Source organism: Elaeis guineensis, chromosome 5 (genome assembly GCF_000442705.2).
Source record: "Elaeis guineensis isolate ETL-2024a chromosome 5, EG11, whole genome shotgun sequence".
Lineage (NCBI taxonomy): Eukaryota > Viridiplantae > Streptophyta > Magnoliopsida > Arecales > Arecaceae > Elaeis > Elaeis guineensis.
The window spans coordinates 120,113,206-120,137,192 of record NC_025997.2 but is presented as its reverse complement, the minus strand read 5'-3'; the positions used below and the strand labels follow the sequence as shown (position 1 = coordinate 120,137,192).

The window sequence follows — 23,987 nt, the reverse complement described above, 5'->3', positions numbered from 1 at the left end:
TTCCTCTCTTCGATGGGGCAGCATCAATGGTAGTGGCAGATGCAGCTGGAGGTGACACCAGCTTTCTCTCCCAAATCTGCTTGTTGCTTCCTTCCAAGGTTAGAAATTTTGTCCTCTTTTCCACTCTTCATTTTGTCGCTATTTATTGTGTTTTTTTAAGACATCAAATTAGGATCTTTAGCTTTTCAATTGGCTTCAATTCAATTACATATGTGAGGTTTATATTCTGATCAATCTAAAAGTGATTGTTTTGCTTTTTTGTATGTAAGTTTTTAATCTATCATTCTTTTAGTTCCCCAATTTTTTGTGATATGATCGAGTTTGGTTAATGGCATTGTTTCTTGAGGGCTTGTTTCCTTTTTTTTCCCTGATTATACAGTTAGAACATAGATTCTAGTTCATAATGGTGCTTTTTTTTTTAATTATTTGGTTGTGTAACCTCTTTCTCTTGACGAATTTGTGTGTTTATGTATTGATGAAGAATGGAGTAAGGTGTTTTTTGTTTTGTTTAATAAAATCTCTTCTTTCCAGTTTCCTCAAAAATTATTCTTTAAAAATCCTTTTCAATTAGGTTAGTTCTTTTGGTTGATCTTTTTTAGGAGTGATCAGGATAGAAAAGGAAAGATTCTGAATAAGTGTGATTGGACTTGTCGCACTTCGGGTTGAATTTTGGAGAAGCAGGTGGATATGTGGAGGGTTGGCATGCCTTTTTTGCCCCAGTTGGGCAAAATGTTCATGGCTATGGCTATTTGGAAAGAGCAGAGAAGATGACTCTGGATGAAGGCTTGGCATTAGTGTGAGAGATCATGAGTTAGCCAGTAATATAGGCGTGGTCATTTGAATGTTACAATTGGATAGACAGCTTTATGGTTAAATATGAATCTTTCCCATTTGTTCTTGTTCTTGTTAATTATTCCTTTGCTCTCGAGCTGGTGAGGTGTGTGCGGAGAAAATTCCAAGGGTAGGGGTAGGGCATGACTTTTGTGCAAGGGAACAATAGAAGTTCAATGTTTGTCCCATCTACTTCGTTTTTCAGCATTGGGTTGGATGAAATTAAGGTTTAGAAGCAAATATTAGATCTTGAGTTGCATATTAAATAATTTGAAATCTGACTCCTATCTATTTGGTTTTTTAATTTTTTGGATTAAGCTGAACCTTGCTTTGAACCCACCATGTTTGTACAGGCATTGTTAACCTTCAAGTGACTGTTTGCTTAGATTTGGTTGTATTGAGTGTTTATAGTTTTTTTTTTATGTCATAGTATTATCATTGACCATGTTTTTTTTTACCTTGTTTTTTGTTATTCTTTCTTTCTGATGTTTTTAGTTTCCAAGATTGGAAGTTATGAGGGAAGATACCACCACCTGAGATGTATGCTTCAACTCTACTATGACATGCCTATGCTGAGAAATTATACTGGTTAATTTTAGATATTTTTTGATGCTAGAGAAATATCATGAGTTCTTATCCATGTGAGCTTTTGCCTCTTTTTTTTTGACACGAATCAATATGTTGCTTTCATTTTTGCTGTTCAATTTGTTGAGCCTGATTATAATATTCTTTTTTTAAATTTCATTTGTTAATCATTACATTGTCAACCATTTAAGTTCTCATGTGCCTACTTTTTGTGCTTTTGGTGTGCTCCATGAGAGGAGATTTTTGGCAAATTTCAATTTGATGTCATTGTCTTTCATTAAACCAGAGACTCAAATTTTTATTTCATTAAGAGGTAGCAAATTGATTGAACTAGAGATGTATCTTTATGTCAATATAACAATATATAATGTTGAATTTTTTATTTTGTATTGGGGGAACTTAGCTAATATTTTACTTATATAATCTTTTTAAATAAATTACTATTCAGTTATTGTTCTCATATAATGGATAAAAGTTGGATAAATAAGCCAAGGTCCGATAAAGATTACTTTGAAGGAGTTCAAAATTTCATTAAATTTGCTGTTGAGAAATTAAGGATTAGTGAATGAAAAGATTTTTTATTCATATTGAAAATGTATAAATAATTCTTCTCTTGATCCATAAATAGTTGAAGAACATTTGGTGTGGGATGATTTTATCAGAGGTTATACTAAGTGGGTATTTCATGAAGACTCCATATTACCACCTCCATGTAATCAACCCGTATATATAGAACATATATTTGATCTAGGATCTAGTACTCTACAAAGAAATCCTGCAGGAGAAGATGATATGAGGGTATGCTCAGAGATGCCCTAATATTTGGTGCTAAAAATTTGGAGATTTTAGTAGAGGACAAGAAATAGTTGTGATGCCTGAGAAGTCCATATTTACTGACCCTATACATGTTATGAGGTTCCGACATTCATCTAATGATGAGATAAAATATTGATATCACAATTTATTAAAAGATTATGGTCAAGAACTATATCTGCATTGTAAGAACTTTTCAAAAAAAAATTGCTTGTATATCTATTCCATTTGAAATATTTGAACGAATGGTCTAATAAGAGTTTTACTATACTACTCCAATTATTAAAGGACATATTTTCTAAAGGCACGACTTTGCTAACATCTTTTTATGAAGCCAATAAACTAGTAAAAGAATTAGATCTTGGATATGAAAAGATTCGTAGTTGTTCAAATGATCATATGTTGTATAGGGATGAAAATATTAATCAAAAATCATGCAATATCTATAGATCTTCATGATTGGTATCTTATAAAAAAGATAAGGATGATGTATTAAATGAAATAGATGCTACGTAGAGTAAGAAAAAATGGATGAAAGTTTTGCATTACTTTTTTTTAACACCTAGATTGAAAAGGATCTATGCATCGTCAAAGATAGTTTCATCGATGAGATGGTATGATGAAAGTCATACAATGGATGGAATGTTAAGATACCTAGCTGATAGTTTGATATAAAAAGTATTTGATGATAAGCATCCTGATTTTATCCTAGATGTTTGTAGTGTTATGTTAAATTTAGCTACTGATGGCTTCAATCCATTTCAGACACTAGATTTTACATATAGCATTTGGTCGATCATTTTAATTTCATATAACTTAGCACCATGGATGTGTATGAAACAATTTTCACTTATTTTATCAATGGTTATTGCAAGTGATAAGGATCCAGACAATGATATTAATATTTTTCTACAACCTTTAATAGAGGAATTGAAATAGCTATTGAAGGATATCAATATATTTGATGCTTAAAGTGATCAGACATTCAAATTAAGGGCAACTCTTATTTGGACTGTCAATGATTTTTCTATATACACCAATTTATCTGGTTGGAGCACTAAGAGATGTATTGCATATCTCTCATATGGGGATTCTACCTAGTTATATTGGTTAAAATATGGAGGGAAATTCTTCTATATGGGCCTTCATCAATAGTTGGAAGCCAACCATTTATTTTGATTTCAATAAGATGTATTTGATGATACTATAGAGTTGTGACCTATCCCTATACCACCATCTAAAACTGAGATCTTAGACAAATACATGATATCAATCATTGGTATAGTAAGATTTCTAAATATTCTAAGAAAAGATAAAAGAAAGATGTTAAAAGCTCAATAAATAAAGGATTGATAGAGGATGACATTGCTTGCAATCTTGATACAAAGATGTTTAAGAATACTAATAACTTCTGCAATGCTGATGACCGTATAGATGAAAGTGAAAGTGATGATGACATAATGATAGCATCTACATATAGAGTTGTTCGATAATTCTTAAAAATAAAGAGTATTTTTTTATTTATCTTATTGCGAGTATAATCTTCTCAGATATAATCTTGATGTGATGTATATAGAGAAGAATGCAAGTGATAACTTGATTACAACATTGTTAAGTCTTGACGAAATGAGTAAAGATAACTTAAAGGTATGTCTAGATTTAAAAAAGATGGGCATAAGATAAGAGCCTCATCCCAAAGAGCTTACTAATGGTAAAATTAATTTTTATACCTCCTGCATGTTACATGATGTCCACTTGAGAGAAAGATTTTTTTCTGACGATTCTAAAAAATATCAAGATTTCCAATGGGCATGCATTGAATACTTCTAGATATATAAATCTCAAAAAATGAAAACTTTTAAATCTTAAAAATTATGATGGTCACTTTTTGATGTAAGATATTTTTTCACTGGCTCTAAGATCATTAATGCCAGAATAATTGTTACCATTGTTACTCAATTATTATTATTTTTTAAGTCATTGTATTTGAAAGGCCTTAATCTATGAGAGTTTGATTAATTAGAGTCTCGTATTGTACTTACACTTTGCCATATAAAAAAGATCTTTCCTCTTTTTCACTGTCATAGTTCATCTACTCATTTACTTAGATGTAGAAGCTAAACTTAGTAGACTGGTATACTATAAATGAATGTATCCTATTGAGAGGTGATGTTCCTAAACTATATAACTATAATTTATAATTCTTTAACATAAGTAATGTCACACTCATTTTGATATTTCAATAATTTTTTTAATTTTGAAGGTATTTTATGTGCTTAAATGATTATGTACGAAATAGAGCTTTATCCTGAGGGCTCAATTATGGTAGGACATATTTTGAGGAGTGCTTAGCATTATATTTAGGATTCTTAAAGGTGTAAAGATAATTTTTAATCAACCTCAAAGGAATTATGATGTTATCGAGAATACAAAAATTTACAAGTTCTCAACTACTAGAAGACTTTTGGAGAAGGTTGAAAGTGTTATTCTTGACAAAAAATCCTTAACACAAGCATACCATTATGTGTTACTCCTTGATTATATAATATCTAAATATCACTGGTTAGTATAGTCATACGTTAATTTTTTTCATTGTCATCATATATAATATTCTTGATCAATGAATTATTTTTTTTGTAGCAAATTTTTGGTTACTCAGAGATGAGCAAAGTGTATATTCAACTCAATCTATGAATTGAGTAATGAATAGCTTTTTAAACAGGTTAGTTGCATTTGTGAAGGAAAGGATTGATTTTGGAATGTATTTATTAATATCAAATAATATATTAATAATTTTATTATGATTTTTAGGTATCAATGATGATAGAGAGTAACTATTCAGATGAATTAATTATCATTGCTCGAGGTCCTAATAATATTATCAATAGATATAATAGTTTCCATCATCAATCGATTCAAGTTTCATACAAAAGAGCGTGAAAAGTTTAGAAAAACCTAAAATAGTGGAGTTATGATGGAAATAGATGAAAAAACTTATTATGATGTATTTACGGATATTTTTGAGTTAGATTATTATGAAAAATTTAAAGTAGGATTATTTCGATGTGATTGGATGGATATAAACTTGCCAAAGGGCTTGAAATAAGATATGAATAGATTTATATTTATATTTTTTTTAAGATTAACACATACTGATATGTTATTAAAGGATGATCCATTCATTTTTTCATCTAAAACTCATCAAGTATTTTTTGTATAAGACTCAAAATTTAAGGAATGCCCTGTTGTTGTGAGAATGAAATCCAAGGACTTGTATGATATAGAAAAAGAATTGGAAGTAGAGGATGAGACTTATAAGCTATGTATATCTTATAATCTTCCCCCAACTGATGATCTAAATTCTACGAGCTTGATTAGAATGGATATTGAAGGAGAAAATATTAATGATTCTTAATTGTAAGAGGTCTTCAAGGCATATATATTTTGTATAAAATATTGTATTATGGTATCATGTTTATTTAGTAAATCTTACTTCTTATTAGCAAGTCAATCAGTATTATATTTATTATCTGATAATTTATATTAACTAATTTTTATTTCTATTCATGAATGCTAGGTGATATAATGCCTCGATGTAGCTAATTCCATGATATTGATTTATAGACTTCCAAGGATGGATTGTGTTGTGATCAGTCCTGATAGTCGATGCAGCCACAACAGTTTGAGACTAGTCCATCATTCACACACCAGCCCGAGTTCGATCATTCCTTATCAATGCAGATTATCCTCCTCCTGATGAGGGGGTTATTTTATATGAGATATACATCTAGGATAATTTAATAGAAATATTATATATTTATGACTATTAAGATTTAAATATTATTTTTTATTGATTGATTCTTAATGGTTTTTTCATTTTATGTGTTTATTGCAGATGGATTTAGGAGGGTAAGGATTAGATACAGTCCATACGGATAAGAGATATCTGACATTTAGCTGAAGGTGAAAGGACCATCATCCAGTGCAACCAGATGGGACAATCCATCAATAAGACTGCTAGATTATTGATGAGCTTTTTAGATATGATTATACGGAAGGATCAGCTTTATCCATTGAACTATGCAAAATGGAATGATATGCTTCCTATATATAAGCACAAGCTTCTACGAGTAATACAGGTAGAAAATGAATTAATAAGATATGTTAATTTATTATAGTCAATTAATTATGTCATTTTATAGTTGAATATCCTTCTTTACTTTGTTCTAGAGAATTTGTACTCCTACCAGACAACCATGATTGGATGCTGAAGTCCCTCAATCGAAAATGAAAAAAATTTAAGATAGTGCTAAAGAGAGACTGTAAGAGAGAGAGTTTGGCAAAAGATGATGTTACTCATATTTATCCTCCTAATGTAAATCCTCATCAGTAGAGGAGCTTGTTCATTATTGATTTTTCGAGAGAGGATAGGTAATTATGTACACTCATCATATATCTTATGTTATATTGATTACTAACATAAATTATATGCATATAAAATATATATCATACTGTTTACTTTATTTTATGGGCATATTTTGATATTGGTAAAGCTGTATGAGTAGCTCTATCTGTTTCTCATACATCAAAGTTCAGGAGCTATGCATGATACAGATAAGAATTCATACACTCTTTTCAAACTCTTTGGCATATTGCAAACCCTTTCGTAGATTAATTTGATATATATATGTACACTTATGCTTCTTAGTAAAACTATATATTATGTATCATGTATCATATACCATGATATGTATAAGTTTTATTGAACCCCCTAGAGTTCATCAATTAAAATTGATATTTTTATATTTATTGAACCATATATGATGTATCATCTATCACACATCATATTAAATGTATGATAAGTGTCTTGTATCATCTATGATGTATCATAGATCATATATATATTTTGTAAAATTTATTTTTTCTATAGATGGATGAGCATGGGAGGGAGCCTGATCAAGTGGAGTTCTATAAGATGACTTATATCCATCAAGATGGTAGTTTTGTCAGTGAGGAGTCAAGAAATATATTTGTATGTATTGATAATCATTTAATACTATAATTTATAGTTTTGTTTTTAAGTGAAATCTTTATATATATTTTTTCTTGAATATAGGAGAGAGCTTTATCCCTTGTTGTAGAGCATGTCAGCAAGTCCTCAGTATTTATGGAGGCCAGTCATATCAAAGCCCAGGTGATGAAAGAGTTGCTGAAATCAGATTGTTATGGTCGAATGAGTTATGGAATTGGAGTCACCCCCATTCAGTTGTCTAAAGCGAGCCGATATACTTAGGATGTTAAAGAGAGTTCTAGTAATACAGATATTCATAGGATTGAGGCATAGATAGAAGTGATGAGGTAAAACTATAACATAGTGATATCCTCCATGATGACTCTCAAATTGAACAGTTGACATCTGCGATACAAAAATTTGTAGACTCTTCTAGGATACATATCTCGCTATGTTATATTTTTATATAGACTTAATCATTTAATTTATATTATGATTTTCATATTTTCAACTGCTAAAGTTCTTATAACTTTGTTGTAGGCTCCTGCAAGTTCCAGCAGTCAAAAGTAGATAACGATCAAGCTCCTATGGATCACTGATGGCCTAATATCTCTCTCTTTTTTTTTTTGAATTTTATATATGTACATTTCTTTTGATTTCTTGTCTTCTATTATGGTTTATAATTGATGAACATTATATATAATGTAATCAATTTTTTTAATAAATATATATGACACATAGTGTTTATTATGACTTTACGCTGGTGCTTGATTTTTGTATAAAAATTTTGGATAGATTTATGTATTTTGTACAGATTTAAAAAATTACTTTCGATTAGCTTTTAAAAAATTTTGAATGTCACCAATTTTAGCATATATTGATGTTTTAAAGCATCAGGAAAATTCAAACATACCGATGCTTTTAAAAAGCATTGGTATGTTCTGTGCATTTAACGATGCTTTAAAGTGTAGGCAAAGTATTCAAACATACCAATGCTTTCTAAAAGCATAGACATATTCTTTGTGGTTAGCAATGCATTAAATCATCGCCAATCATCGATGCCATCCTCGAGCATCAAAAAAATATTTTTTATGCTTCACTTATCGACATATTTTTGATACTTTTGGAGGCATCGGGAGTCATTTTTGCGATGTTTATAAGTATCGAGAATAGTAGTTATTAGCATCAGTAATGATCTTAATTACTGTAGCAGCTTCTAGTTTGCTTGTTACAACTTTTTAGTCAACTCCTGTTCCAGAGCCTCCAAGAGTTTAAGATGATGCTTGTGGCTATGTAGTTGGTAGGCTGAATGAATTTTATTGCATCACATTATTTTAATAATTGATTGCTGCAACAAATACCATCATTACAACAAGTAATTAAAAGGATTTGAAAAGTCACTTTTTATATCAAACAAAAGGGTTAACTTAATGAATTATTGTTGCTGTGGTACACATTTGACCCTACATTTTGTGTGGATTGTTGCTCTTTCAGTGCTAATACAACAAACAACTTAATTATGATTTCGTTTGATGGACTGCAATGTGTCATATATTAAGTTAGTTCCTTCTTAAAAATCTAATTTAAGGTAGATACCTAGTTACAGCCATGAATCCTTAAAATGTACATATTGGGAGGAGGTTTAGGATGTGTGTCAGTTCTTTCTAGCTTAGAGTTTTCATTGCAATTTGCCGATACATTTTTCCTAAACTTAAGTTTGCTTGAGACAATAGTGTTGGCCATAACATGAGATGATGTAAGACCCATTTGGTTGGCTAAAAAATTTTATCTCATTATAAATTTTTTTTTTGAAAAATTGATATCTGAATATATGATACTTGATAAAATAATTTTTATATATTTGATTGACTATGAAAGATAACGTAAGGAACATACTATCCAAAATAACTTATATTTGATTGACCAGCATCTATTTTTCTAGCGAAGATGTATAATATACCTATTATGCCCTTAATAAAATTATGTAAAACACATATACAACATCACAATGCATTATTTTTGATAGTCATTTTTAAATATATTTAATGGTCATTTTTAAATATTTTTAATTTTTAAAAATATTTTTTAATATTTAAAAATAGATAGTAAAGATATTTATTGGGCTGAGTTTTAGAGTTCTAATAATTTTCAATAGTTAGACAACTTCTTTATATGATGATATATTTAATAATTATTACTATATTTTTATACTAAAATTATCATTACATTTTTATATTTTTAATTGTCAATTTTTAATTGCTTAAGATTACCAATTAAAATAGCTATTATAATCATAATAGCTTAAGGGTATTTTTGGTTAAAAAACTACCACAATTTTTAGCCCATGGGAAGTGGCTTTTTCATGTCCTATATGGTTTTTTTTCTTTTTCACGAAAAAGCTACTTTCTTATTCTCTTTTGTGAAATCTCCAAATAAATATGAAGTATTTTTGTTTATTGACCATACATCCCCCTTCCTCTTCCCACAAACACGTGTCCTACTAATTTTTCTTCTCTTTTTTTCCTACAAACATTTTCATTATTTTATATTAAATATTTTGAAGGATAGACAACCATACACACACATTTGTTTGTATGTGTGCGCGTGTGGGTGGGTGTGTGTGAGAGAGAGCAAGAGAGTACAAGGATACTTAAGTCCTTCATTAATGTTTGTATTTTCTCTCTCCTACAGCATAAGCATGATATTCTCTCACATAAGCTTGATATGAGTAAGGTGTATAGGATCACATTAACATAGCCACAGAACACAATGCATCAAAAAATTTCTCAAATCAATTTTTAGATCAAAACATGCTCCAACTTTGATACAAGCAAAAGCCATCTATGCACTACCACTAACTAAATACAATCTTTAACCATTCCAAATGGAAGAGGACTACATTCAAAAAACTGCAAGCCTCAGTATTTCCAGTCCGGTGGGTTGTTGATGCACTCCTCCATGAACGCCAATAAGTCATCATGATCCTTACTAGTGTAATCCTCAACCCGTTTGTCCTTCCATTCACTAGACCGAGCTAAAGACTGCTCCTCGATGTCTGATGATGTTTCCTTCTTGGAGGAGAGAACTAGCAATCTAGCTTGATCATCAAGGTGCTGAGATTCCATGTAGGCTTGTTCTTCAATATGGTTTGAACTGTCAAGTAATACTCGTACTCGCTTGCTCGTGACCATCTTCTGTTGTAAACTATCGATTTTTGTCGGGCACTTTGTATCATCATGAACTATAGAATGAGATGCTGATTCAGTTGCTTGGTCCTCATATATAGCGCCACCACCTTTTGTATTCTTTTCTCTATTATTCAAGTAAACTTTGCAAATAACCCATGTATCAAGCTGCCAAAAGAGGTGAGATGAGAGAACTAACTTATGATATAATGCATGACTATGAGATGTTAGACATGATTATTTGGATGATTCATCAGTTGCATTACTTGATTCTTCTTAATTAGATAGTCCTAATAAAACCCTATCTATGGGTGGTAGGTTGCAACATTATAGTTTCTATAGATAATCATATTTTAGTTCGAAGTATGTCTTTCAAAAATATTTTTCTTACTAACAAAATAAAAAAATTTTAAAGATCCTGAATAGTGCTTGTTTGTATTTATAAGCGCTTAATTAGACTTAGAATCCATTGAATTTTCAATTTCTTCTATCTTTTTTTGTCAGGAAAATATTAAAAAGTGTGATATATAAAGAAATTTGTTAGCTAGTTTTGCCTCTAGTGGAAGTTATCAAAGACAGAGAAAAAAAAACTTTTAGAATTTACTTCATCATGGCTATGTCCCTTTTTTTATGATTTTGTGTTTGAAGGAAAGATCGGATCTAGCCCAACAAACTACCTTAAGGTAATGAACGTCAAGTAGAATTCTTCTTGTTTCATGCAAAAGGAACCTTCATCTAATCTTCAAAATTTTTCTCAATAAATTAAACAAAAAGTAACTATAAAATCTAAAGTTTTATTACATCCATTGGAAAATATATTACTATAATAGTCAAGGACATTCCTAGAAAATAGAAAACTTGATGGGCTTGAAACAATTTAAAGTCTTAATTTACACTAAAATGTAATTATTTTTCTATCTGTCTTCTATTGGTCTAGAATTATATAACCCAGTTCTGCTCACATGTGTAGACACTAAATTCTTTTAGGAAAGTAATTAATGCAAACTAATGCTTCAAATATTATCACGGTCGCAAAAAGTTTGGTAATTGTTATTTAGAAATTTTCATAAAAACTTTAAAAAGAGAAAAAAAATATCATGCTTGGGCTCTAGAAATGTACCTGCTTGTCTTGCAATGGCAATTGAGAGTGTGGAATCGTATATTCTACCATAAGCCAATTCGTTTTCCTTCCCTTTGGAGTTCCATCATCCATGTAGTAGGCAAGGGTTCTCTTGTGGCCAATCATTAAGTTATCTGGGCCCTGGATTTCTTTATTACTTGAGGTGGCCTTCCAATATCCACCACCTGCCTTTCGATCTGGCCTTTTTCCATTAGGATATTTTCTATTCCTCGATGTGAAAAAATAGGCTTCATGATTGGTGCCTGCATGGATTCAAGCTTATAGGCTTCTCGTAATACTTATGGTGATTCAAGTATTTTCAGTTAATATTAGTACAATAATAATAGAATTTTCAACTGCAATAAAAAGAAGAGTGACCATGATAATGCCAATAATATCACACCTATGAGATAGATGATGGTCGTAAGTGATCAGTAGGTTAGACTTTCATATCAAGCTTATCAAACTAGTACATAAAAAACTTTGGTATACTAGCAACCTAAAAGCTGCGATTGCCTTGCATATAAAAAATATGAACAAGGATGTACTTTTCTTAATATATCTTGAAATTGATACAAACACTGACAAACAAAATTCACAAGTTGAGAGCGATAAAGGTACATGGACAAAATTTGCTAAAAAAAATTATGTATAAATGGACGTACAACAAGATTTAGGTACAAGCTTAGTAGTGAATTAGTAGAAGTCCATTAGTCCTCGAGAAAAGCTCCAGTCAACATGTAAGTTATAGTATTTCATGAGCAATTTTTAGATGAAGTTGTAATTTGAAGGTTTTGTTTTCATTTTTGGTGATCCAATTCAAAAGTGAATCCAATAGGCCATCACATTATCTATATCAATAGCTTTGGGAATCAAGTTAAAGTTATCTCAAACAAGAAGCATGTAATTCATGTACAAGAATCATGGAGGTGTTCTTGAAAATAACCCAAACATTTTCTGCATGATGGAAAAATAGATATCAATTTACATATGATATAACATAAGAAACTATAAACATGAATAAACATAAGATATACTCCATGCAATTAGGCAGGATTCCTATACAGATTAGTACATATGAATATTATCCAGTAAGATTATTCTTATAGATTTCAAATACATTAGGCTATACCTGAATATGATCCAATAAGGTTTTGAGTGTAACTTTCAAACCTAAACTTGAACCTAATTAGAACTTATTAGTCGAATTCATGTCAGCTTAGTGGTCTATCAAACCAATTATTATTTGTAGGAAAGAACCGTAAAGAATTTTAGGAGAAGAAAAGCTCATGAAAAAACTTTTGCAAATTATCCTTAATAAAACTTATAAACTAAAAAATTTCTCAAAAGATAATTATAAAAGAAAAAAATTATAAAGGGAAGGTGAAGCAGTCCATTAGGAAGAGTTTTCTCGAAAGATCATGGGCATGTGATTTTATATTGTAGTTTGGTCATTTCTAGATGAAGTATTTCTCGGAATAATTTGTTTATTTTTGGTCCCTGTATGGAAATATACAATTTTAGTTCTCATGAAGTTTGACAAGGCCCCATCTATTTGTTTATTTGGGATTTACTTGTTTGTTTATTTTTTCTATCAGTTTTTGGGTTGAAAGTGATGAAATCTGGAAAATATTGTACATGAAATAAAAGATTAAAATTTACTAGTGGAACTTTGACAAATTTGTTAACTGTTCTCTAATTTTATTACACCTGCCAGAACTAGTTAAATGTTAAAGATTTCATAGCTTATTGTTGCATAATAAACAGATTGTAATTGATTAATGTACTTATTGTTGCTGCTTGTCTAATACACTTTTGTTTGGTATTTAAAATTGGATAGACTATTAAACTATCTAAATCAAAAGCTTAAAAAAACAATTACCTTATAGCAAAAGCATGTAGTTCATCTGCAAGCATCAGAGTTAAGTAGCAAGTTCCCAATATGGATTAGGCCACAAAAAGATACATACCAATAAAATTTTTGGTGTAGTTTTCAAACCTAGCTATGTACCTGGTTAAAAGTAATGAAATGAAGTTAGGTTAGCTTAGGACTAACTCTCATTGTTACTTGTAGTGGAGGACCACAAACCAGTTTGGAAGAAAAAAAAAGGAATCTCAGGAAACAAGAGAGCTTTTGCAAATTAAATTACTTAGAAATCATAAAACAAAAGAAAATTTTCCCAAATAAATATGTAAGAAAAATAAATATTCCTAGAAAACTTGAAATTTGGGACCAACCTACCTTGATAATAAAAATGCCATATAAAGAAATAAAAAGAAGAATTGCTCAAAATTTAAATATATCTTCTCACATACCTAGAAGTTCTTGAGGATGATGTTTATAAACTTCATTCTCCGTCACAATTCCACAAGGTAGAGATTGGCCCATCAACTTGGGCACCAAATAGAATAGCAACAATTCATCATCTGTCGGTATGAACCTGAAACCTGGTGGAATACTTAATCTCCAATCCTCTCCTTCCATTGCCTTTACTTCTCTCAATTCATTTTTTTTCAAATTGTTCGGTATATGAGAGAATGCTGGTAGTGGAGGGGCAAGGCCATAAGGGGCTGAGAATCTGAAGAACCCTCGCCAGATACAACTCCACCATTTGAATTCTTTTCTCTGTTATTAAAGTAAACTTTGCAGATAACCCATGGATCAAGCTGCCAAAAGAGATGAGTTAAGAGAACTAATTTATGATGTGATGTAGGTCTATGAGATGTTAGACATGATTATTTGTATAATTCATGGGTTGCATTGCTTAATTCTTATCAAACAATCCAAAATAAGACTCTATCTATTAGTCGAAGATGGCTCTACAACATATCACCACTATTATGATGCAACAATATAATTTTCTTGGTAGTATGTCTTTCAAAAGTATTTTTCTTACTAACAAAAATGAATTTACTTAGGACAATATTCCTTGAGTCATGCTTGTTGTATTTACAAGTGCTTAATTAGACTTAGAATCTATAAAATATCATTGTTCTGACTTTATTTGTCAAGAAAATACAAAAAGTGTCGTACATAAAGAAATTTATTAGCACACAAACATAGAATGGAAAAGATTTTAGAGTTTATTTTGTCATGGCCATGTCTCTTTTTTATTTTGTTTTTTAAGGAAAGATTGGATAAAGCCCAACAACTTCCTTAAGGTAATGAATTTCAAGTAGAATTTCTTATTGTTTCATACAAAAAATAACTTTCATCCAATCTTCAAAATTTTTCTCAATAAATAAAAAAATAACTATAAAATCTAAAGTTTAATTACTTCCATTGAAAAATATATTATTATAATAATCAGGACATTCATAGGGACTAGGAAAGCTGATGGGCTTGAAACAATTAGAGAATCAATTTGCACTAAAATGTAATTAATTTACCTTGTGTCTTCCATTGATCGAGTAGAATTATATGACCTAGTTCTGTTCAAATGTGTGCACACTAAATTGTTTTGAAAAAGTAGTGCAAACTAATGCTTCAGATATCATCACAGCCACATAAAGTTGGGCACTTGCTATTTAGAAATTTCCACAAGAAAAATTAAAAAGAAAAAAATATCATGCTTAGGCTCTAAAAAAATTACCTTTTCATCTTGTAATGACAATTGGGAGGATGGAATGATATATTCTACCATAAGCCAGTTCGTTTTCCTCCCCTTTGAAATTTCATCATTTATATAATATGCAAGGGTTCTCTTCTGGCCGATCAATGAGTTATCTGGGGGCTTGATGTCCTTATTACTTGAGGAGACCTTCCAAAATCCACCACTAGCTTTTCGATCTGGCTTTTTTCCATTAGGATATTTTCTATTCCTTGATGTAAAAAAATAAGCCTCATTATTGGTGCCTGCCCAAATTCAAGCTCATAAGCTTCTTATAATATTTATTTTGATTCAAAAAATTTTAACTAATATTAGTATAACAATATAATAGCAATGGCAGCATAGCAAGTGCAATAAAACGAAGAAGAGTGATGATGATAATGGCAATAATATCAAATTTATGATATAGGTAATGATGGTAAGTGATTAGTAGGCTAGACTTCCATATCAAGCTTATCAAACAGATACATAAAAAATTTTTGTCTGTAGATGTATTGTATATAAAAATCCTAACAAAGATGTGCTTTTCTTTATATAAGCATGAAACTGATATCAAATGCAGACAAATAGAATTCACAAATTTAGAGTGGTAAATGTACATGGATCAAATTTGCTATACAAAACATGTACTTGGATCTATAACAAGATTAAGGCACAAGCTTAGTAGTGAATTATCAGAAGTCCATTAGTCTCTTACAAGAGCACTAGTCAACGTGGAAGATATATGATTTCATGAGCTTTCCTTTTGGAAGAAGTTGTAATTTAAATGTTTTGTTTTATTTTTGGCAATCCAAGTCAAAAGTTGATTTGATAGTTCATCGAATTATCTACATCAATTGCTCAGAGAATCGATATAATGTTATCTCATAGAAGAAGCATGTAATTCATCTGCAAGCATCATGGAGGTGTTCTTGACAATAACCTAAAACTTTTCTACATAATAGGAAAATAGATATCAATTTACATATCACATAACATAAAAACCTATAAACGAGAATAAACATAAAATATACTCCATGCAATTAGGTTGAGTACAAGATTCCCTATATAGATTAGGCTATACATGAATATGATCCAATGAGATCTTGCATATAGTTTTTGAATAGCTTATGCTATACATGGATATAATCTGATAAGATTTTGGGTGTATTTTTCGAATCAAAACTTGAACCTAATTAGAAGTCCTCAATTGAATTCATGCCAGCTTGGTGGTCCATCACCTAATTGTTATTTGTACGAAAGAACTTGAGCCTGTGATTTTGTGGTGGTGACTTGGTCATTTCTGTATGAACCATTGCTGGGAGTTATTTATTTATTTTGGTCCCTGAATTGAAATATATAATTTTAGTTCTCAGGGATTTTGGTAATGGCCCCATTGATTTGGATTTTATTTATTTGCTTGATTTTTTTCTATCAGGTTTTGGGGTGCAAGTGATGAAATCAAGAAATTATCGTGCATAAAAGGAACAGAAAAATGGACCTGTTCTAACATGGACCTGGTTAAAAGGAATTGAATTTAGGTTAGCTTGGTGGTCTAACTCTTATCATTACTTGTAGTGGAGGATCATAAACCAGCTTGGAAAAGAAAAAAAATCTCATGAAAAAAAGCAGAGCTTTTGCAAACTAAATTATATAGAAATTATAAAACAAAAGAATTTATCCTAAATAAATATCTGAGACTAAGTAAAGCAAGTCCTTCCATAAAATAAAAACTTGAAATTTGGGACAACTTAATATAAAAAAGCCACATAAAGAAACAAAAACAAAATTTTGAAAACTTAAAATCTTAAATCTCACAAACCCAGGAGTTCCTGTGGATGGTGTTTATAAACTTCAGCCTCTGTCACAATTCCACAAGGTGGAGTTTGGCCCATCAACTTGGGCATGAGATAGAAGAGCAACAATTCATCGTCCGTTGGCATGAACCGAAAACCTGTTGGAATCCTTGCTCTCCAATCCTCTCCTTCCATCGCCTTTCCTTCTCTCAATTGTTTTTTTTTTATTCCAAGTTGTTCAGTACGAGCTCGTTAGGAGTCATGTTTATAGAGCTACCGTAATCCAACTCTTATACGGACTGGGTTTAATTCTTACCTTTATTCAAAGATTATTCCCCTCGCTTAGGTAATCTTAGCCAACCTATTCCTACACTAACTGTGTTTCTTCTTCTTCTTACTTTTTTCTAAAATTTGAAAAAAAGGAATAATTTGAAAGTGCCACCCTGTTTTATTAAAATTTGAAAGTGCTACAGAGAATGCTTTGGAGCCGGTACCTCTCCGTGCCTCCCTCGGGAAGGCCTCCTTCTCCTCCTTCACACCGAAATCGCCATGGTTTTCAACTCTTGGATCATCAAATCCGGCTTCTGATCCCACCCTGACCACTTCTCTTTTCCAATTTGGCTTTAAGCACTGTCTTATAAATGATGCCCGGTCACTGTTCGACAAAATGCTCAAGAGGGACTCCGTCCCGTTTTTAAGGGAATCTAATAATGATCAAGGCCTTCTGTGATATCAAACCTGATGGTTCTTGTTCTCAGCTGAGCTCTTAGCCTGTGCTCGGGTCCGTGCATGTAGTTAAAGAGTGAGTTCACCAGCTAATGATCAGGAAGAAAGTTAGGACGAATTATAGTTGAATTATATTCTTAGTGCGGCTTTGATCAATATGTACACAAAATGTGGGAGAATTGAAGTAGCCTGGGAAGTTTCCAGTCGTATTCGAAGGAATAATATTTCCATTTGGAATTCATTGATTACTGGTTTGGCGATTCATGGGCTTGGTATGGTTGCAGCTGAAATGTTTGTTAGGATGGAACGTGAAGGTTTGATGCCTGATGCAGTTTGTTTGTTTGGCTGCTAGCAGTGTGTAGCAATTGCAGTATGTTAGAAAAAGCTCATCTAGAAACACCGTTATCCTGACCAATTTAGGATTGGGGAGTCCCCTAGTGAGTCTCAGAGAGAGAGAGAGAGAGAGAGAGAGGTCTATTAGAAAGAGCTTCCATGAAGCATACAATATATTATGGATGCAGTTTGTTTCTTTTCTGGATGAAATATTGCTGGGAATTATTTGTTTACTTTTGGTCCTTAGATTGAAAGCTACAATTTTAGTTCTTAAGGCTTTGATGATGGTTGATCATTAAAAAAAAAAAAAAAAAGGCTTTGATGATAGTTATTTGGGTTTTATTTGTTTATTTATTTTTTAGGATGAAAGTGATGAAATCAGAAAATTGTTGTACATGAATTTAGTCAATCTCTTCTTTTATTAGATAGTTAAAGCTAGTAAAACTTCAAAGGATTTCATAGCTTATTGTTGAAGAAAAAAAGGATCCATTTTTGATGAATGCACTTGTTGTTACTGCTCTTTTAATGCCTTTTATTTGGCACTTGAAGGTATATACTGTCTTTGTTGTCAATTTCCTTATGGAATGAACTAAAAATATGGTGAAATAAATATCTTGTTTATGGCAGCTTGTTCAACATTGTTATGGGGTCATCAAGGAATTGCACCATTTCCATGGTAAAGTATGGTTTGGTGCCTTCGCATCTTTCAAAAACAGAGTAAAGCATTAAAAAAGATTAGCAGCATTCCAAGAACCAACTTTCTCAACTTTTGTATGTTAAAACTTGGAGTCAACTGTGTACTGTACACTATATTTTAACTTGGTATCCAAATGTAATAATAAGATATATATGTTCAAAGCCAAAAAAGGCAAGATAACTTTCACCATGGTCCTACGATTTTATATAGATGCATAACCAATGTTAGAGATGGATGCTTTCTATTTCGAAGGAAATTTTTTCTGAAAGTTACTTGCCCGGTTCCCATCTTCACAAGCTTCATTATTATCAGCAAGATATTTCAAAGAAAAAGACTGCTTCACAATTTCATGAGAAAATAAAAAAGAAAAATGCATTTGGTGGGCTACGATAGCAGTGCTTTGGATATCTTGTCGAACCTTTTTATAAGGATTTTCAAATATGTCAGTTCAAAATAATAGGCTATATATCTTTTCAGTGGTCATTTTCATTATTTCAAATGATATCATGATTTCAAAATGAAAAAAGAAAGATAGGGCAGCTCTAGGCATTAAAAGATGTTGTTAAATGGTAAATGGTTAAGCTTGTTCATCTATTGCATTCGTTTACAAATATATATTACATCAAGATCCATCAAAATCTTATGATTGTGAGAAATAAATAAAAAAAAGATACAATCCCATGATTGTGAAAAATAAATAAAGAAGAAATTCAAATGATACAAAATTAAGGATGGTGGAGTTGATGGAAGAATTGATATACTTTCTTATTGAGGAATTGTCATGCTTTCGAAATATTCAATAGAGGAATTTGTCATGCCTTCCAAATATAACTTTCAAATATAACAATATTTCAACACTCCCCTTCAAATTGGAGCATATATGTTATATGCACCAAGCTTGTTACATATATACCTAATTCGAGGATCTCTTAGAGATTTAGTGAATATATCCGCTAGTTGATCATTTGAGTTAACAAAATCAGTAGCAACACTTCTTAAAAAATATTTTCTCTAATAAAATGAGGGTTGACTTTTATGTATTTGATCCTCTCATGAAAAATTGGATTAGAGATGATATGTAATACAGCTTAATTGTCATAAATCAGTTTCACCTTGTCTATTTCGCCAAATTTTAATTCTTGGATCAATTGCTTTAACCATATAAGCTTACAGGTTGCTATTGCCATGGCTCGATATTCAGCCTCTGCAATTGACCTTGTAACAACATCACGTTTCTTATTCTTCCAAGATACTAAGTTGCCTCCAATAAGAACTCAATATCCTGAAGTAGAGCGTCTATCAGAAAGAGACTCTATCCAATCAGCATCAGTGTAATTAATTACTTGAGTTTGTCCCCTATCTTCATATAATAATCTTTGGCCAGGTGCTCCTTTGATGCATCTGAGGATGCGAATCATGAAATCCCAATAATTATCACAAGAAGACTACAAAAATTGACTAACTATACTCACAGCAAAGAAAATATTCGATCAAGTTGTCATGAGGTAGTTTAGTTTCTCAACAAGTCTTCGATATCTACTAGGGTCTGATGAAGGCTCCCTATGTCCTGGAAGAAGTTTAACATTCGGATCCATCAGGGTATTAATGGGCTTACAGTTCAACATCCTTTTTTCTTCCAATATGTCTAACCATACTTTTTTTGTAAGATAGCAACACCATAACTAGATTGGGCTACCTTAATTCTTAGAAAATATTTGAGTTGGCCCAAGTCTTTGGTCTAAAAGTGATTCAAGAGGTGTTGTTTTAACTGATGGATACCAACCTAGTCGCTGCCTGTGATAACTATATTATTCACATAAACTATCAAACAAAAGTAGTGGCGATAGAAAATAAAGTGATTGGCCTCACTACGAATCATACCAAACTCTTGTACAATAATACTAAATCTTCCAAATCAGGCCCGTGAAAACTGTTTCAACCCATAGAAAGAGTGGCATAGCCTACATACTAATCTAGACTCCCTTAGAGCAACAAAGCTAGATGGTTGCTCCATATACACTTCTGCCTCAAGCTCCCAATGTAGGAGGACATTTTTAATGTCCAGCTAATAAAAAGGCCCATGGTGCATAGTAGGTATAGACAAAAATAAATGAATAGAAATAATTTTGGCTATTGATGAGAAAGTGTTCCCATAGTTCAATCCAAAAATCTGAATATAACCTCTAACAACTAGACGAGCCTTAAGACAATCAAGTTGACCATCAAGACCAACTTTAATAGTGCAAAAATCCAACAACAGCCAACAATAAATTTTTTAGGAGGAAGAGAATCCAATTTCTAAGTGCCGCTAGAATGTAAAGCTACCATTTCATCAATCATAGCTTGGCGCCACCTTGGATGGGATAAAGCATCATTGGTTGTCTTGAGAATAGAAATAGAAGACAAGGAGGATACATAGGCATAATATGGTGGAGAAAAATGATGGTAACTCAGAAAATTATAAATGGGATGGCGATTACGAGTAGAGCAAGTACCTTTTTTGAGAGCAATAGATGGACTATCGGCAAGGAAAGATAGATCCACAGTAGGGACAAGTGCTGGAACAGGATCTGAGTTATAAGATCTATATCATCTCACTGTTCCTATATTTCTGGTGGCCTACACAACTGATGAGTCACCAGACCTTGTTCACAACCGTTTGAGATATCTGAACCTTTTCAAACTCTAAAAGATGGTTCCTTGTTTCTCTACTTTGTTGTCATTAGATTTTGAGTCACGTCAACTTGGTAAACAAGCATGTGCTTCATTTCCCAAACATAGTAACAATAAAGCTAAATCTCCTTTTTATCTTGTTTACATAGATATTTGGGGTCCTAGTTGTGTCAATTCTACCTTGAGTTTTCATTAGTTGTTACTTTTATTGACAATTATTCACATTGTACTTGATTGTTTCTAATGAAAAATCATTCTGAATTATTTTCTATTTTTACATAATTTGATATTTTTATTCATATCTTACACAATGATAATACACATGAATATTTTTTTGTCTCTTTTCAAACTTTTATGACTTTACAAGGCATCCTTTGCCAGTCGTCATGTATCTATACTCCTTAGCAAAATGGCATTGTTGAGTGCAAAAATCATCATTCAATTAAGACTGCCCACACTTTAGTGCTTCATGCTTATGTTCCACTTCATTTTTAGGGTGATACTATACTTACAGTCTATTATTTGACTAACCGCAAGCTATTTTTAGTAGTACAGAATCAAATTTTCTATTCTCTTCTATTTTCTAATCAATCTCTTTATCCTCTTTCCCCTCATATTTTTGGTTGCATATGTTTTGTTCACAATTTCACCCTTGGGTAGGATAAACTTTCTGCTAAAGCTTTAAAATGCATATTTTTGAACTACTCTCGACTTTAAAAAAGATACATGTGCTATTTTTCGAACACCAACTGCTATTTCACCTTAGCCGATGTCATCTTTTTTGAGAAATCTTTCTTCTTTTCTTCTCTCACTACTAACCATACTGTCATATCTGAGGTTCTTCTGATTCCTTTCCTTAGATCTCTTTCTGATCTTGAACCTGAACCAGCTGTCTCTTCAGTACCTTCTCTTCAGATGTATTGTCGACGGCCTCAACTTGGCCCTCCTGCCAACCCTGCAGATGTTCCTGATGACTTACATCTTGCTCCAGTACCTATCCCTACCATGGACCTATTTTCTCCTGTCGATAGTCCATCTATTGCTTTCTAAAAAGGTACTCACTTTGATAGCAATGAAAAATATTTTCTCGTTTCACGTGCCAAGAGATCTAATCCAGACAGCCACAAGTTGATGGTTCCAGCAATCCCAAACAATGAGCTATAGTAGGTTTTGTCGGCCACCTCTACTCCAAGTCATGTGCTATTGGCAGGAAAGATGCACAACTAAAAGAGGAACAGAAAAATGCTACTGGAATGGAAGCACAGTGAGGAAGAGCACCGCTAGTGAGTACTATGCTCAGAGTTTTCTCATCTTGGCTCTGATACCATGTTAAATGGTAAATAGTGAAGCTTGTTCATCTATTGCATTCGTTTACAAATATATATAATATATTAAGATCCACCAAGATCTCTTGATTGTAAGAAACAAATAAAGAATAGATACAATCCCATGATTGTGGAAAATAAATAAAAAATTTAAATGATACAAAATCAATGATGGTGGAGTTGATAGAGGAATTGATATACTTTTCTATTGAGGAATTATCATGCTTTCCAAATATCTAATGGAGGAATTGTTATACTTTCCAAATATGACAGTATTCCAATAGATATCAAGCAAATATGTTCTTTTATAAAACAATTAAATGTATAATAATGTAATAGCACTTCTTTTACTACTATTATTATTCATGAATTCTAAAAGATTCAAATTCAATCTTTAAGAGTTTCTTATGTTGAAGATTATTGAGATTGTCAATGCCTGAATCCTTAGTTGTTCCCATGCCAATGGATTGTGTGATCGACATCAGGCATTTCTAAGATTGGAGGATGATGTGAATCAGATTCTACAGAGGGATCTGATTCTTCCTTATGTGGTCTCTCATCTTCAGAGTCATGTGATTCTTCCTCATGTAATCCTTCATCTTCAAAGTCATCTGATTCTTCCACATCATGGAAAATTTTGCACAATATCCACATATCCGACTACAAATAGAGTTGATATAGAAGGTTTGTAAGATAACCTTTTGAAAATTTTCTTATTTATTATGCAAATAATATTTTACACCTGAAGGATCAAAGAATACTATCAATGTATTGGTTTATCAAATAAACTGAACCCTTAATGTCAACCCCCACTTGAAATATCAGCAAATTTCTTGTCAGATTATAGGATTCTCATAACAAGAGTCAGTCCTCATAGCGCAAATTATTAGACCAAAAGATGCTCACAGTACTACTATTCTTTATAAATGCTACTAGAGTGATCTAGCTCATAGCTTATATGAACTAAGAGATACCATGGCATGAATTCATTAGGATTGACCACAAGCCGATCATGATATTTATAAATGGATACATAGATTTGGATCCTTGGTCTGATAAGGACATTAAAGCTTAAATATAGGGAGTGAGGACACATATAGATATATATGAGTCCCATATTAGTTATTTATTAGGAAGATCATAAGTACTTATATAGAATCAAAAAATTCAAATAATATCTTCTAACTAGTCTTTTCGATGAGATCATGGGTTGTTACACACATGATGAACTTCATCGTGACATTTCTTCAAACTCTATCATATCACTATGCACTCATATGTACACTTTGAAATTAGTTATCA

General features: G+C 31.7%; 1 protein-coding gene across 1 annotated transcript; it reads right to left on the bottom strand.

Annotated features, from left to right (window-relative positions):
* Positions 1-10,158: 10,158 nt before the first annotated feature.
* LOC140858044 (NAC transcription factor 32-like) lies at positions 10,159-14,030 on the bottom strand. Its single transcript, XM_073257471.1, has 3 exons — positions 13,862-14,030; positions 11,546-11,808; positions 10,159-10,593 (listed from the first exon to the last, which is right to left on the bottom strand). The coding sequence occupies exons 1-3, from the start codon at positions 14,028-14,030 to the stop codon at positions 10,159-10,161; spliced, it is 867 nt and encodes a 288-aa protein (XP_073113572.1).
* Between the last annotated feature and the right edge of the window lie 9,957 nt (positions 14,031-23,987).

Bases quoted from the DNA above. Each gene is read 5' to 3' on its own strand.
- LOC140858044 (XM_073257471.1), bottom strand. From the start codon at position 14,030: ATGGAAGGAGAGGATTGGAGATTAAGTATTCCACCAGGTTTCAGGTTC. The intron at 11,809-13,861 runs GTATGTGAGAAG...GAATCCATGCAG, and splicing joins TCATCCTCAAGAACTTCTAG to GCACCAATCATGAAGCCTAT. The intron at 10,594-11,545 runs GTACATTTCTAG...CTCTTTTGGCAG, and splicing joins TGCCATTGCAAGACAAGCAG to CTTGATACATGGGTTATTTG.